The 15,299-nt window shown below is 53.0% G+C and overlaps 1 protein-coding gene across 2 annotated transcripts in view; it reads right to left on the bottom strand.

Moving 5' to 3' along the window:
* Nucleotides 1-8,113, bottom strand: part of WNT7B (Wnt family member 7B) — a 95,388-nt gene extending 87,275 nt beyond the window's left edge. The window contains exon 1 of one of the 2 annotated variants that reach the window (XM_009937210.2): nt 8,043-8,113. In XM_009937210.2, coding sequence (XP_009935512.2) covers nt 8,043-8,113 — 71 coding nt within the window. Of the gene's footprint in view, nt 1-1,879; nt 1,963-8,042 lie in introns of those variants that run through there. The other variant, XM_009937203.2, reaches the window with a different exon arrangement.
* Nucleotides 8,114-15,299: the final 7,186 nt, after the last annotated feature.

Genomic DNA, 15,299 nt, shown 5'->3' with positions numbered 1-15,299 from the left:
CCCCGAGCAGCTCGCTCTAAATAAAGCAGGCATTGCTTCCCTTGTATTTCCCCTCAGCAGTCGCCTTAGTATTATTATTATACTTCTATAGCTTTTGCTTTCGGACCTTATAATTATGTCACACAGCAAGGGAAACCGCTAGCATCCCAGCATCTGGTGTGCGGTTTAAAACTTTTGTTTCAAGATTGGAACTATTTATAGCAGGAAGACTTTGTAGGATAGTAATTTCCTACGGTTTTGAGAAAAATATGGCTACGCTTCTATTAAAAGGGTGCATTTATTTATTTATTACCACTCCTTTCTCCTGTTTTAAAAAAGATAGCACTGCTTTTTCTTTTTTTTTTTTTTTTTTTTTTATAAGCTACTGGTCACCTACCAGCAGACACATCCCGCCTGTGAACAGAAACAGGCAGCTCTGGCTATTTGGCTTCATCAACAGCATCCGACCGAGTTCATCTGAACGCGCTTCCGTAAATCGAGCGCCTGTACAAACCGGTAGCCAAGGCGTGTGCGTTTCGTTAGGAATTAAGCACGCAGAAACCGGCGTTTGGTTTCTTTCTAGGGTTCCTGCTTTTTGTTCCATAGCGGTGGGTGACATCTTTCTACAGCCCGCAGAAAACACGCACCCCCGCGCATCCAGACAGAGGGAAAAAAAGCACTGGGGTGTATAGATCTATACGTCCACACACAGCTCAGGGGCAGCAGCTCGAATTTTGCACCCGCCGGGGTGCGGGAAGGTCCGAGCTCGGCGCGGGGGTGGGAGGGGAGGGAAGGGAAACCCGTCGGGACCCCGCAGCCGAGGTGAATGCGGGGCCGGGGATACCGAGGGGGCTTCTCCCAGTCACCGACCGAGGCCAGGCGACCCCCGCTGCCGCGGTCCCCGGGCCAGGACCCGCACCGCCCGCTGCGCTCCCCGGAGCTCCCCCGGGCCCGATCCCCGGTACGGGACGGCAGAAGCCCTTGAGAAGTCCCCGGCAGCCCCCTCCCCGCGTCCCGGCACGCAGCCCCGGCCCGGCCCGGGTCCCCTCGGCACGGCGGCTGGTCACCTCGGCCGCCGTCCCCGACCCCGGGGAGGGGACAGAGACCCGCCGGGGGACCCGCCGGGGCACGGCGGAGGACGCTTTCCCCGCAGCCCGCACCCACCGGACCCGCCGCTGCTTTATCCGCCGCAACGTTAGATACAGATATAGATATTAAAAAAAAAAAATAAATAAAAAAGGAAAGTAAAAAAAAAAAAGAGCCCGAAACTCCTTGCAGTCCCACCCACCGACTCTCGTTTCCCCCACCCCTACCTCCACCCCCTTCCTCACAAGGAAAAGGTCCCGGAGCCAGCTCTAACCGCGGGACTGGGGATCCCTCCGGAGCGAAAGCAGCCGGTTAGCGAGGGCCTCCGCGCCCCCGGGGGGGAGGGGGGGGGGGATTCTCCTCGGGCCCCCGCCGCCGGCAGCCTCTGCACCCCGGGGGTCTCCGCGCAGCGATGCCCCATCTCCGGTTGGGCAGGAGGAGGAGGAGCCGGGGGTCGGAGTCCCCCCGGTGGGGAGACGCCGGCCGCTCGGTGCCCCGTCGCCGCGCCGGGCACCGGTCCCCTCCGGTGGGACAGCCCCGGGAGTTACCTGGCGGTGTGCGCCTTCCTCCGGCAGCGTCCGAGCAGCGGCACCGGTAACCGGGCACCGGGCGCCGGTCACCGGTCACCGGCACAGCACCTCCGCCGCCGTCCTCACCGCCGGGCACCGCACGGAGCTGCCGCCGGTGCCGCCGGCTCCCTCGGCTGGCTTTGCGCATCGCCCCCGGGTAGCTGCCAGCGGGCTCATTTCAAACAGTATTTTTGACCGACACCAAAAATAAATTAAAAAAAAAAAAAAAAATCTGGATCACTTACAGGTAACTCCCACTGGTAAGGATGAGGAAAATCTGAGGGTAATACACTGAGAGTAACACACTGCGAGATGAGAAAAGGATCATGGCTGAATCCCGTTTACACTCTTGGAGTTCGCTTCCTTGGTTATTCCTTTCTGGCCCCCCCCGGTCGTAATTCCCCACCCTTTTTGGTGTCAGCTGTGGCTTGAATCTGAGTTGGAATCCAGTCCCTTGGGCTTGGGGGGGCTTTGTCTGTTTGTTTGTTTGTTTGTTTGTATGGTTGTGCCTAGTATTCCCCTGGTGCTAATGCTGCTCCCTGTGCAGAGTGTGTGCTGCTGCGGCTGGTGCTGCTCTCGCTGCTGCTGCTGCCTCTGGGCTCCTGCCTGTCATGTCTCAGTGGTTGGAAGTTGTTACAGTGGGTTCTCGTGTTGGAATGAGGATGGTTTAAGGGATTTGGATGGCAGAAAGTGCCTCTCTCTCTCTCTCTCCCTCTCTCTTGTAACTCTCCTGAGACCCGGGGCTGCCATTGGGCAGTCAGTCACTGCAATCCGCCTACTTTTTTCTTTCCCTCTCCCTCTCTCTTTTTTTTTTTTTAAAGGGGAGGATGACAATGGAGAGACACGGATCCAGCCCAGGCTGCAGCCAACCCGCCCTCCCCGCCCCGCAAGCGCTCCTCGCCCTCTTCGCGGGGCATTTTTAAAGCTCCCCCCCCCATCCCCCCGGCCCTCGGCGGGCTGCTGGCTCCCCCGTCTGCCCTGGCACCCGTTCCGCTCGCCCTGGGAGAGATCCCGAAGGGAGCTGGCAGCTCCCGGCTCCGCTCTCCGTTAATTGCTTCATTACGGGCGGCTGCCCCAGTTCCCCCGAAGGGCTCCGCCGTCCCTCCAGCCGCGGGGGGGGGGGGCTTGGCTCCCCTGGTCCTCGGTGTTGCAAATCAAGCTCCGGTTTCGGGGGGATCTCTCCGAAAACCACACAAAACAACAACAAAAAAAAAAGGTATCTGCTGTCGTAGCCCGCCTGAGTGGGAAATCAGGACGCGCGCACTCGCGGCTTCATGGCGAGACCGGGTTTCTCGTGGGAGAAGGGGAGGGAAAGGGCTGGGGTGAAGCCGCCGGCCTGGGGGGGGGTCTGCCGGCGGCTCCCGGCTCCCCGCACCTCCCGTGGGAAGAGCCCGCATCTCCTCTCTTCCCTCTCTCCTCCCTGAGAAGATGCCAGTCCGGAGAGCCGTCTGCCGGCAGGTTAGCCGCCTCTCCCCCCCCCCCCCCCTCCCCGTTTGTCCTTTTTATTTTTTTTTTTCCCCCCTCCGGAAAAAAATTGAAAAAGAAGTTTTAGTGGTGGGTGAGACGGCGGAAAGTCGTGCGCTGCGGATGCCTGGGTTGGGGCTCGAAAAAGAACCCCGACAGAGAAACGCGCAGCGCAGACGGTTTAGCCCAAATGCAGCCGAAATGAGCAAGAACCGGGCTCCGGCGTCTCCTCGGTCCGCAGGGTTCTGTAAATGTCCGGCTCGGGTTAATCGCCTAATGACGGGAGGAGTTTTCTTGGCCAAGTGCTCTTCCAAGCACGCCGGGAACACCTCCAGCCAACCGGTCCCGGCACACGTGTGCAGCCGTCTCGGTGACACAACGAAATCTCCCTTCAGACGGAACGGGAATCGCAGAAGAGGTGTGAAAACGTTGCCTGCCGCCCCGCATACCCCAAAAACCTTCCCGGGGTTCGGTTTCCTTCAACCGCTCTCACCTACGAGCTCAGCGCGGGCGCTGGGACAGCCAGCGTCCTTCTCGGCAGCGCTGATCTCGATGAAGAAGGCACAGAAGCTTCAGCCTTTCAACGACAGTTTGCATCCCAGAATCGTCTTATTTGTTATTTTAAGAGTCTAAAAAGGTCCTATTTATACTTCTGTGTGTGCGTGCGTGTGCAGATAGATAGAGAGACAGAGGGACGTATAGATGTGTATCTCCCGCAGCGCCCGTTCTCCCTCTCAGACACGCAGGCTGTGGCTGGGGCAGCTGTGCTGAACGCGAACTGGGAGAACGGGCAGGCACTTCTGATGTTTTATTTCTAGCACTTGTTCGGCTTCGGGTATATTTTTAAACGCGCATCTGCTTTTAAAGATGTGCCCGGGGAAAAGAAGGGGGCTGGGGGGGAATGAATTGTAAAAATGAAAAGTAAATGCTGGCGCTGGAAAACTTCGAACGGGTGCTGGCAGAGTTTGACTCGCCCCAGCTAAAACGAAGACGGTTTAGCAGTCTCCACAATTTTCGGATCGAAGCTGGTGTTATCCACAGCTTAGCTGCGTAGGGGGAGGAAGCTTGTGTAAAAGAAGCCAAATCGTGCCGTTTCTTTTCGGGAAGTTAAATTTTATTCTAAAACCACTGGCTGGTTATGACGTCGGAAAAACGACAGTGATGATGATGATGATGATAAGAATAACCCGCTAAACTCCATCCAAATGGTCTCTACACCTGTGTCAGCCGCGGGTAGCGAGCAGTGCACGTGTTTTATTGATTGAAGCCGAATATATTCCCTTCCACCAAATGGTGTGGCACTGGGGGAAACGGTATTGCCGGTGCTACCTAATGTGGGCATTTCAGCGTCCGTCGTTCCCTCTTCCACGAACACGTGCGTTTTGGACAGAACAGGGGCAGGACGGCGCTGGAAATGGTTGCCGACACCACAGCCGAGAAGGTGGAGCAGAGCAGGCACGAATAAAGCCTTTCCTTGCCTTTGCTTTATCTCTCCGTTCCCAGCCGCGGCTGCTTTCTCGCCCCGAACCCCGGGAGTGTCCGGCACAAGAGCACGTCGGAAGCCGGTAAGAGCTTCGAAGGCGGCCCGGTGGGCAACACACCGGGCTCCTTCCTGCTCGGAACCGGGGGTTCCTCGTAGTTCACCGAGCTGCGAGCCCGGTGCCGGCAGAGAGAGGAGGGGGAGGGGGAACCGACGAGACCCTCGAAAGGAGCGGCCGGGGGGGCGGCGGCACAGCGGAGGGTGCCCGCCCAGGGGCCGGGACCGTCTGGCCCCGCCGCGGGGGACGGTCCCGGGGGGCTCCCGGTGCTCCCACGCCGTGCCCGCCGTCTGGCCCCGCCGCGGGGGACGGTCCCGGGGGGCTCCCGGTGCTCCCACGCCGTGCCCGCCGTCTGGCCCCGCCACGGGGGACGGTCCCGGGGGTCTCCCGGTGCTCCCACGCCGTGCCCGCTGCCTGCTGCTGGGCCGGGGGCGGAGGGGTCCGAGCCGGGCCCCCCCGCAGCCGGGCAACTCCGCGGGCGGGCGAGGGGAGCGGGATTTCGTTGGCGTTAATTAAATTCGCGGGAATTTGGCGTTAATTCTTCGCGGGAAATGTTTCTGCTTCAGTCCTGCTGCTGGCCGGGGCCAGTATTTGATGCGATCTATTTTCGCGAGGGGATGCCCGGAGTCGGGGGGGTCGCAGGCGCTTAACGCTTCTGCGCCTGGACGGGAACGTCATCGACGGAGAAATACCCAGGGATGCTTCACCTCACGCCTCTGTCGCTCTTTCCGGCAATCTCGGGGACAGAAAACAGAAATGGGAACAACGGGAATTCCCTGAGAGGAAGGACCGGTGGAAGATGTCCCTGCTCACTCCGGGGAGGTTGGGCTGGATGACCTTTAGAGGTCTCTTCCAACCCAAACTATTCCATGAGTCCATGACTCTGTGACTACCCGAGCGGGCTCTTGCTCTCTGCTGCTCGCAGGACACAGCGGCTTCTTCACGGCACCCCCCGGGACACCCCTCGGGACACCCCCCGCCCCGTCCAACAGCTGGGCGAATTCTCCTGTCTGTGTTGCGCTGCTTTCTCTCCCCCCGGTCTCACGTTCGCCACCGAAAGTGGAGCTTTTAGCACGTTTTATTAAGACCTGAACACGTGCTCTGCAGCGAAGGGGGAAAAAAAAAAAAAGAAAAAAGAAAAAAGAAGCCTGCCGAGTGTAACCTCTTTGCTACCGTCGACAAAACGGCTCTCTCCTTCACGCTGCAAAATAAACCCAATGCACTGGAAGACAGACTACGTTTTATCTAACTTCATTCCCCCCCCCTCCCCTTTTCTGCGCAAAGAGGTCACTAGAAAAGGTATCATTACACTCCAAGGATAGGGTTTCAACAAAATGGTAGTTCCAGTGGCTGATGAAAGAGGAAATAATTGCATCCCACATGCCTAGCCTAGAAGTGGCCCTGGATCTCACAGAAAATTTCTCTCCTGTTGTTCAGAGAAAGTGAAGTGCCCTCATCGCCTTACAGGCACGGTGACGGATCTGATGGGGTTTCTGTCAGGGCTTCTGCCGTTCCTGCTGCCCACTCAGTTTTACTCCCAGGCTCAGTCCAACAGCAATCTTGCGATTTTTGCTCTGAATCCCTTTCTAAAACTGCCACAATCAACCTTGAAAACAGGTCTGCCTTCCAGACTGTAACACGCGCCCAATCTTCTGTTCTCTTTAAAAATAAAACCGCAGTGAAAGCGAACAGCAATGCCATCACCCTCACTCAGCACCGCGTTTTCTCTGCCCCTCTGTTGCGCGAAGCCCTCCAGCTACTGAAGCAGATGGGGGGTGCCCCCTTCACGGCTTCGCTTACGGACACACAGCCCCACCGCATCCTCCCCTCCTCGAAAACCCCCGTCGAGAGCCCGGAGGACGGCGGAGCTGCTCGCTGCCGGGAGAGAAGGCCGGCGCAGGTACGCGGCCCCGCAGAGGTCAGGGCACCGCAAACCGACGAGGCAGGGTGCGGGGCTGCCCCCGGGCAGGGGCTCCTCACCGGGGCAGGGCGGGTCTGCTGCGGGGCGGGCCGAGAGCCGTGCCCGAAAACCAACAAATAAGCAAAAAAAAAAAAAGGGACGCAGCCTGGCTGGTGCCCTGCGAGCAGCCGGTTGAGGACCCCCGGAAGGCAGCCCCGGGGAGGGAGCGGGCTTGGGGAGCACCGACCCTCGCTGCTCATCCCCGAGGAGGCTGATTTAGTTCCCCCCCCCCCCCCCGGCGTAACCTTAATCCTCGGCTCTGGTGTCCTCCCTCCTGCCGATCCCCCCCCTTCCCCCGCCAGCCCCCTCCTCCCCGCCGCTGCCCGGGCTGCGGACAGCCGGGACGGGGCTCTGCCCGCCGGGGACGGGGCTCTCCCGCTTGCCGCTGCCCTCCCGCTCCGGGACGGGCTCGGAGCTGCGGGCCGGCCCGCCCGTCCCTTCGGGGAATTGCCCCGGGCTCTCCCGCCTTTGGGGGCTGCTCCTCTGCTCCCCCCGCCTCTTCCCCGTATCGATTTCCAGGCGGGAAGCGAGCGTTTTCGGATCGCAACTCACCTTATGCATTCTTGATCATTAAAGGAAAAAAAAAAAAAAAAAACAAAAACCAAAAAACAAAACCAAAAATCCCGCAGCTATGCAAAGACAGGATCTTTAAAGAGTTTGTAGCTCGACAGGTAAGGACTCGGCTGGGGCTCAGGAATGTGGAAATTCAACTCAAGTCAGCCTACTGCGACGAGCAATATTAATAAGGGCATACAGGTACCGGGGGGGGGGCAGAGGGAGAAGCTTGGCGACTGAAATAACAGCGTGCTCTCGATCGCGGCGATCAGACACCGAGGGGCAAAGAGCGGGCTGCCCCTCCCGGTGTCCCCGGCCGGCGGAGCCCGCCCGGCCTGCCGGGAGCGGCGGGCGCGGAGGCGGCCGGACCAGCTGTCAGCTTCATTTCAACACGTCCGTGTGACGGATAGAAACGCAAATTGTGTCTAGGCCTGCATAAAACAAATCCCCGAGTGCAGGTTCAGAGCCGGGATTCCCCTCCTCCCGCCCCTTTCGCCTTTTTAATACTTCAGCTCCGCTCTATTGTCCCGGCAGCAGCGGCTGAGTTAACTCCGCCAGGCTGCCTTTATTTTTTTATTTTTTTTTTCTTTTTCCTGAGGGTACCGTACGCCAGAGATAATATTTTAAGTTCGCTTAAGCAAGTACAAAATCAAAGGATCCGTCGTCACCCGCGGCCGGGCATCGCCCCGGGACCGGGACCGGCAGGGACGCCGGCGGCTGCTGGGGGCTGCCCGGGCACCGCGGGGAGAGCGACAGAGACAGACAAATATCTCTTCCTTTCCTTTCTTTTTTTCTTATTTTTTTTTTTAACTCCCTTTGCAACGTTCTGTCCGCAACTCCGCGATAACGTGAGCCGAAAGCCGAGGAGAGCGGTCGTGCGCGAGGACTTACCCTAGTTTGACATAGATGACTCCAAAGCATAGAAACACGTAGAAAATCCACTTCCGAAAGTTTCTGTGCATGATCTAGAGAATGGACTGAGCCATAAAAGAAAATTGCACAAAAAGCCGAACTGATCTTGTCGATTAAATCCCAGTCAAGAGCACTGCTGAAGCTACCCAGGAGCGAAGCCGGCCGAACTGTAAAAAACCAACGCCGTGCAGATCAGCAGCGCTTCCCAGAGCCATGGTGACCGAAACCGGCTCCGATATTAAAGCTAAAGAGGGAGGGAAAAAATAGGAAGAGCTGCTCGAAACGGTAAAACAAAAACCCAAGACAGTCTGAGGGAGAAAATGAGCAAGCACTGATCTTGATCAACTGCCTCATAGAGCCCTGAAGTTCAATGTGTTTTTACTTGTTCTGACTTCCCCAGGTAACACTACGTATCTTGCAATCTGTGGCTCCAGGTAGGAGGATCTCTCTCTCTCTTCCCTCTCTCTCTCTCCCTCTCTCTCTCTCTCTCTCCCCTGCTCTTCCCCCCACCCCGTATGTGTCAGGATCTAATACCTATCTTATCTGCCTGTGTGCGTGTGCGGCTTGTGCGTGTGTTTGTGCTCCAGAAGGCACGTCCTTAAGCCGGGCTGCTGGGGAAAACGCACCAAACGTATCCAGCGAGGGAAATGAAGGGCTCGTCCTCTCAAACCGAAGCATTTTTTCATTTCCTCTAGCACGGTAACGCGGCTGGATCTGCTATGTAGAAACTTCGCAAAAGTGATTGTTAAAACATTTTTCTTCTTCTTTTTAATCAAAAAAAGGCAGGCGTTAACCCCCCGTTTGCTTACAGCTCCGTATCCTAAAAGGCGATGTGTGTGTGTGTGTGTGTGTGTGTGTTCAGACTATTTCTCTTTGGCCATCCCACCCACCGTTGCACACTTACAAACGCCTGTCACTAACTTTTAGTTCATTTTCCACCGTAACAGAACATTCTTCCTCCTTTAAGAAACAGACCTACGCGGCTTTGAACACGAGTTTGGGATATTCAGTTTGCTGCTCCTAGGGAGACTGATCGCAGAGACAAAAACCCACTTTGTGTTCACACCCCAACAGTCTAGCAAGGCTGCCTTTTCTTTCTGTCTTTTCTGTCTTTTCTGTCTTTTCTGTCTTTTCTGTCTTTTCTGTCTGTCTGTCTTTTCTGTCTTTTCTGTCTGTCTGTCTTTTCTTTCTTTCTGTCTGTCTTTTTTTTTTTTTTTTTTTTTTTCTGTCTGTCTGTCTCTCTCACCGATTTCTGAGCTGCTCAGTTTATTCCCGCATTCTCTGGAATTATCTATTCCAGTCTACTACACAACGTGTGCCTGTCTGGAGGCATATATCTGCATGCATATGCACGCTTAAATAGCACTCAAAATACAAGTCTGTGGGCTGTGGTAAGTTATATAGATACGGATAAACCTATGCCCACTTACACGCATACGTTTGTACACACGTAGTAACAGTAAACCCAGACAGCTCTGGGCTTCTCTGGGAGAGGCTCGGCTGAACACACACCAGCGAAGGCTGGAAGGCAGGAGGGCGAAAGCAAGCCAAACCTGATGGCAAAGTGTCCGTCCTGACGGAGGACACCAAGGGATTTCGCAGAGCCCAGCGGCTGAAGGGACGCGGTGCGAAGTGGCAGGTCGCTTCCAGGCGCTTCCCGCAGCCACGGCTGCCCGCACCCCGCCACCGCGCACCCCGATTTGGGGCTCTGCCCGGGGCACGGAGGGGTCACCCCGAGCCGGTCCCCGGGGAGCGGACCCGGCGCGGAGGGGGCTCACGCCGGGTCCCCGCGGGGCGGACCGAGACGGTCGAGCCCCGCGTCCCCCCGCCGCTGGGTCTCGCCCGGCCTTTCCCCCCGCATCCCTCACGCTTTGGTCTTTAACCCCCCACGGGCAGCCGGCCTCGGAACGCCGCGTCTCCCCTCGCATTCAGACGCCCTCTGCTCTCCTCCTCTGACCCGATACCGCTTTGGTTTGGGTTTTTTTTCGCATCCCGACTATTTTTCCGAGGGTTTTTAGGTAAGAGCAGGCCCCGTTTCCCGTCCGCAAGCCCGTTTCTCCGAGAGCCCCGTAACTACACCCAGAACCGACACCCTGAGGGCATCCCGGATACAAGCCCCCCCCCCCCCCTCCCCCCCGTTTTCCCGTTACCCAAGCGAAGCCGGGGCGCGGCCGCGTCCCGCGGGGTGACACCGCCACCCGGCGGTAACACCGGCGGCCGGGCCGGGGCTGCGGGGCGGCTGCGGGGAGAGCGCGGGGTGGGGAGCGGGGTGGCGGGTCTCCCCGTTGCCGCCGGGCTGCGGTGGGACCGTAAGCCGCAGTTCCCGAGCCCCGGCCTCCACCCCGGGCCTGAACGAGCTCTGGGCTGGCATCGCTATCAGGGAAAAAAATCTGCTCCCGTTTTTCACCCTTACGCCACCGCTCTCTTCAGCTAAGTGATCTGAACATGCGGGGCTGAGGCTGTGATGCGTTTTTCCTTTCCTTCAAATACTGGTTTAACCATTGCTGAAAGTTTAGGTTGAGGATAAGAAGATTTCACGAAGCTTAGTAATTCTGTGATTTAAAAAAACCCCAACCTGCAGAGTATTAACATAGGTAATTTTTACATTAGCGTTCAGAAATTCACAGTTGCTTTAACTTTATAGGCAAAATATGTAAAGCTTGTTAAGCTACTTTAAATAAATACCACCCTAGTGATGCTGAAAGACTTCCAGAAAGCAAGGTAATATTCATAAATACAAAAGCATCGGTAGATGTGGGTTGAGATCATTTGCTGAACGCTCTTCTGGTGCACAATCATCATTTATTACTCATCCTAAATAACTGGCATGGTAGGTGGCACAGTCGCTTGAGAATTCAGCACTTCGTTCTTCCACCCATTGATCTTCTGCTGACAAAGCTGAACATTCACTTCTCTAAACCTGCAGAGGGGAAGGTCATCTGTGCCACCCTGCTGTCCGCTCCCCACAGCCCTCTGATAAAATGGCTCTTGCGATAAAATATTTCAAAGGCTCGTTGGTCTTCACCTTTCACGATCCATCACAAATGCATTTATCTCCACTCCTTCAGCTGGAGAGGGTTTTCCTGCACCTGGGGAGCAGAACCCAAAGCGACCTTCAGCAGTCACCAGCCAGGCTGCGAATTTATCTGACACCTTAGCGAACAGGAGGTGACTACTGGCTGTGCAGTTACTCCAGGGTAACTTGGGTGTCAGCCTCTCAAAAAATGGAGATGACAGGAACACGATTCACCGGCCGAGGCTCCGGTCTCGTTTTATTCCAGAGCGCACATCGCCTGTGCTGTGCCACGAGGGACACAGCGCTGCTAATCTGACCTGGGCTGCCACGGGTTGTAGGGCCACACGGACAGGGGCTCTCTCCCGGCAGGAGAAGCAACCCTCACAGCCTGAGGAGACTGTGAATGGAACTGCGAGCAGTGCCCAAGGGGAAAGGGATTTTTAAACTGTTGGTCACAGCTCACATCATCCTCCCCAGAGCTTATTTCCAAGCGTAGTGTTCAAAATCAGAACAAATCTGTGAAACTTCTGGGGAATGGGATAATTCCTCTGCGACAGGCCGCTTTGTGAGGCTTCCTCTTCTTGCTGTACTGCTCAGATCAACCACAGGTAACTGGTACGCTTGTCACAGGTCCCAGGGGCTAACCACAGGGAAAATCCAGCTGCATTTATCCCAGCCAGCCACTGCCCGGCACTGTTGCTCCATGCAATTGTAGAGGAAGGCCCACATCTAACATCAAGAAGAGTGTGAAAATGTTCTCAGGAAAAATACATAGAGTGTATGTGGTTGAAAAAGAAAGAGAGGAAAAGAACTCAAAGAATAAAAATGAAAAGAAACAGCATACAAGGAGAGGCATCTTACAGCTGACCAGCTTCTTACAGACAGTTTAGAGGTGTTCTTTACAAATGTCTGTTAAATATATACACATATATACTTACTACTAATCTGCAATATTTTGTATTTATGTAACCAGGCCTTTGCACATGAGGTCTTGTCTTAAATGACACTCTCTTATGTACCCAACTGCTTCCTAGGTCTAAGATGTCCATTGTTTCTGAACATGAGCCAGCAGTGTGCCCAGGTGGCCAAGAAGGCCTCTTGCTAAGTGGATATTTACTGGCTTTGTTGCACTGCACTTACAATTTTAGATCCTTTTTTCTGTTCTTCATGAACTGGCCTTTTACTTCATTGATAACGTTAGTCTGAAAGACTCTCTGCATAAATGGGTTCAGCAGTTACAACGGAATGTGAGTCAGCAATATCACCAAAAAAAAGTTAAATACTCTGAAGAAACTAGCATGTTGTGTGTACACGCTGTATGTGAACTAATCCTTTTGCTGTTTGCAGCAGCGGGAAGCCTAGCCTGATGGATGAACTCTGTCTTCTGGGCAGCATACTTCAAGAAGGATATAGATCGACTGGAGGTGACCCAGAGGTGAACAACAGGAAGATGTGTAGAAGACATGATCCGTGAAGAAAAGTTGAATCGGCTGGTTTTGTTTGTTTTACAGAAGTACAGACTGAGCAGTGAGAGGACAATGGTCTTCAAATGTGCAAAAACTTGTCACAAAGATGGCAAGGAATTGTTGCACAGAGACACGGGGGATAAAAGGATTTGAGCAGCATTTAGAGGGAAAATCTTTGTTAGATTTAAGGTCGGGTTGAGTAAACATGTACAGAAATTTAGCTGTACAGGATCCTACCAAGGCTACAAGCATCAAGGTCCCTTTCAGACACAATGTCTATGATCTGTGACTCTGCTTTCAAGCACTGTGCTGTGAAAATTTTATTCCCCTGCATAAAGCATAGTGAGATATAAAGTAAACCTCCCCAGCTTACTCTGAAAGAGTTTCAGAAAGCATCTAGCTTGACCAAAGGAGATGGAGTTTGTAACCAGGAATTCAGAGGAATAGCCAAAGCAGTTGTGTCTGGGTGTATTTCATGAGGTGACCCACTTCATCCTAATCTTGCAGTAGCAAGTGCTCTCACTGGTCCTCACAAAGAAAATGTCTAATACAAGCAGCCACTGCACCTTTCTAATTAGGCCTGCAATTCACAGACTTAAGGTTTAAATCTTCAGGTTTTGAAACTCTGTGAACAAATTTCATTCCCTGCTTCAGGTAACATAATAGAGGGAGACAACCTCATCGAACCCAAGTCAGCTGTTTGCCCGAGGCAGCCCGGCTAAGGCAGCCCAAACGAATGCAAACCAAACTCTGAGTTCTGCAAGGTTTATAATGGAATCACAGTAAAATATATTTAGTCCTGTAAGTCAATCTGTAACCAGAACAATCTTCTAGTGTAGTTTTTGTGTTGCTCAAAGGGGAATTCTGTCTCTTCGCTTTTTCTAGGAGCCATTGCAGGTCTCTAATTCAGCAACTATCCATGATGTAACAAAGGAAAATTGGGACACTGAAGTAATTTTTGTTGTGATTTGTGTAGTCCGGTCATGTTTTCTAATCATACTCTCAGAATGTCCGGGTTTTTTTATTCTAAAATTTCTTTTTAGTTATCTGTTTTTTCAAACGATGATTACGAAAGATACTACAGTGGTTTACACTTACATCTTAAAATCATCTTTTCAAAAGCTAGGTGACTGAATAGTTTTATTATCACTGAATGATATATTCAGCTATTTTTCCTGCTTATAGTGTGTTTATAATATTAAAAGGGAAGCTATACATTGTTAAGGACTCTATAGGAGAGAGTCTTTTTCTCTAACTGATCTTCTGTTGTAACCTTACGCCATCTGATGCAAAATAATTTTTGGCTTCTACGAGTTGCAGACCAATGAGCATCGATAATCAGCCTGCAAAGTCGAAAGCCATACCTAGTCTGTGTATTTGGCCTGATGTCTTGTCCCAGTGAGATGGCATGATTGTAGATTTCAATTACGATTTAGAAATTATTATTTGCATCACAGGAACAAACCTTGAAATCTCGCTAAGTCAAAGAGCATCTTGGCCTTTGTTCAGATAGCGGGAGACACACAGGGCGTTTGTCACTTGGGCAGCGTGCCGCTGTAGGTCGGGCCAGAGCGGCCACAGTGCCAAATTATGGGATGAGATTGTCGGTAGGGAGCCTGGCACTCTTCCACCAATGCTAAGAGGAGATTTGTTCACTGCAGAAATACAAGAGAGACATTCTTACCCTCTAATTACCAAACAGAAAATTCTACCAGGCCCTACTATAGCCTTTCTGCAACTGCAGCTGTCCCCTCATTTGATGTTAGCTTCATCCCTACTACATGTAGGTAGGTTGTGAGTCTGGAGTTGCAAGTCCTTTAGATTCCTTCTCCAGGTAACCTTCTGCAGAGGTATCTTTCATTCTAAGAAGCTGAGGCATCTTGGTAAGAATCGTCAAAGGTAGACACTAAGAATACTCATTAAAAAAAGAAGTGGGAGAAATACAGGGGGGAAAAAGGATTAGCAATAAATAAAAAGGTACAATGGTTCTATCCTCCAGTTGAGTCAGGTGTCAACATTTGGAGCTCTAAGGTGTTGTGAATTTTACACTCACCCTGCCTCATATCCATCCATCCATGCCTCACTGCTGGGCAATGAAAGAGAATTTACTCACTCACTTCCCATTGACTTGACCACAGCATGGATGAGCTCACCTCTTTTTTTAAATTTATTAGTATATCACTGGTGATATACAGCTCTGTTACGTGAATCCCTTTTAGCAGGATTCACATTATTATTGCTTTCAAAGGTTTTACTCATAATCGCTCGGAAAAACTGTTAAATGAGTTTCTGTCATCAGAAGAAACACACGCCTCTGTGGGATCGCCAGCAGACCACTAAATCAGCACTGCATTTAAGCATACAAAAATCTTGTAATGTCACTCATTGCAAATAACCGTATCAAAGCCCACCCCCTTCCCCTTTCTGATGTCTAAACTACGTTTCCCAGAAATCTCAGGGCTACAGTCAAAGTGCACATCCCTCTCTTGCTAGAACAGTTCCAGCTATCTGGTGCGGTCTCCTGTTAGGGAAACATCCTGAAAGGCAAACAGTAAGTGCAAAAAACCACACAGCAGCACCTTTTTTCCCCTCTCATATCAAGAAAATATTACACAGATTTCAGCAACCAGTAAGAAACTTCACAAGACCGGCCAGATGCTTGGGTCATATTTCATATCTTGCAATCGAGCTTTTAAACATTTATTTTTTCCTAAGAATAACTCATTAAAGGACTTGATAACCATCTCTGCATAA

Source organism: Opisthocomus hoazin, chromosome 1 (assembly GCF_030867145.1).
Source record: "Opisthocomus hoazin isolate bOpiHoa1 chromosome 1, bOpiHoa1.hap1, whole genome shotgun sequence".
Taxonomy (NCBI): domain Eukaryota; kingdom Metazoa; phylum Chordata; class Aves; order Opisthocomiformes; family Opisthocomidae; genus Opisthocomus; species Opisthocomus hoazin.
The sequence above is the reverse complement of the archived record's forward strand: the minus strand, read 5'-3'. Positions and strand labels throughout refer to the sequence as shown.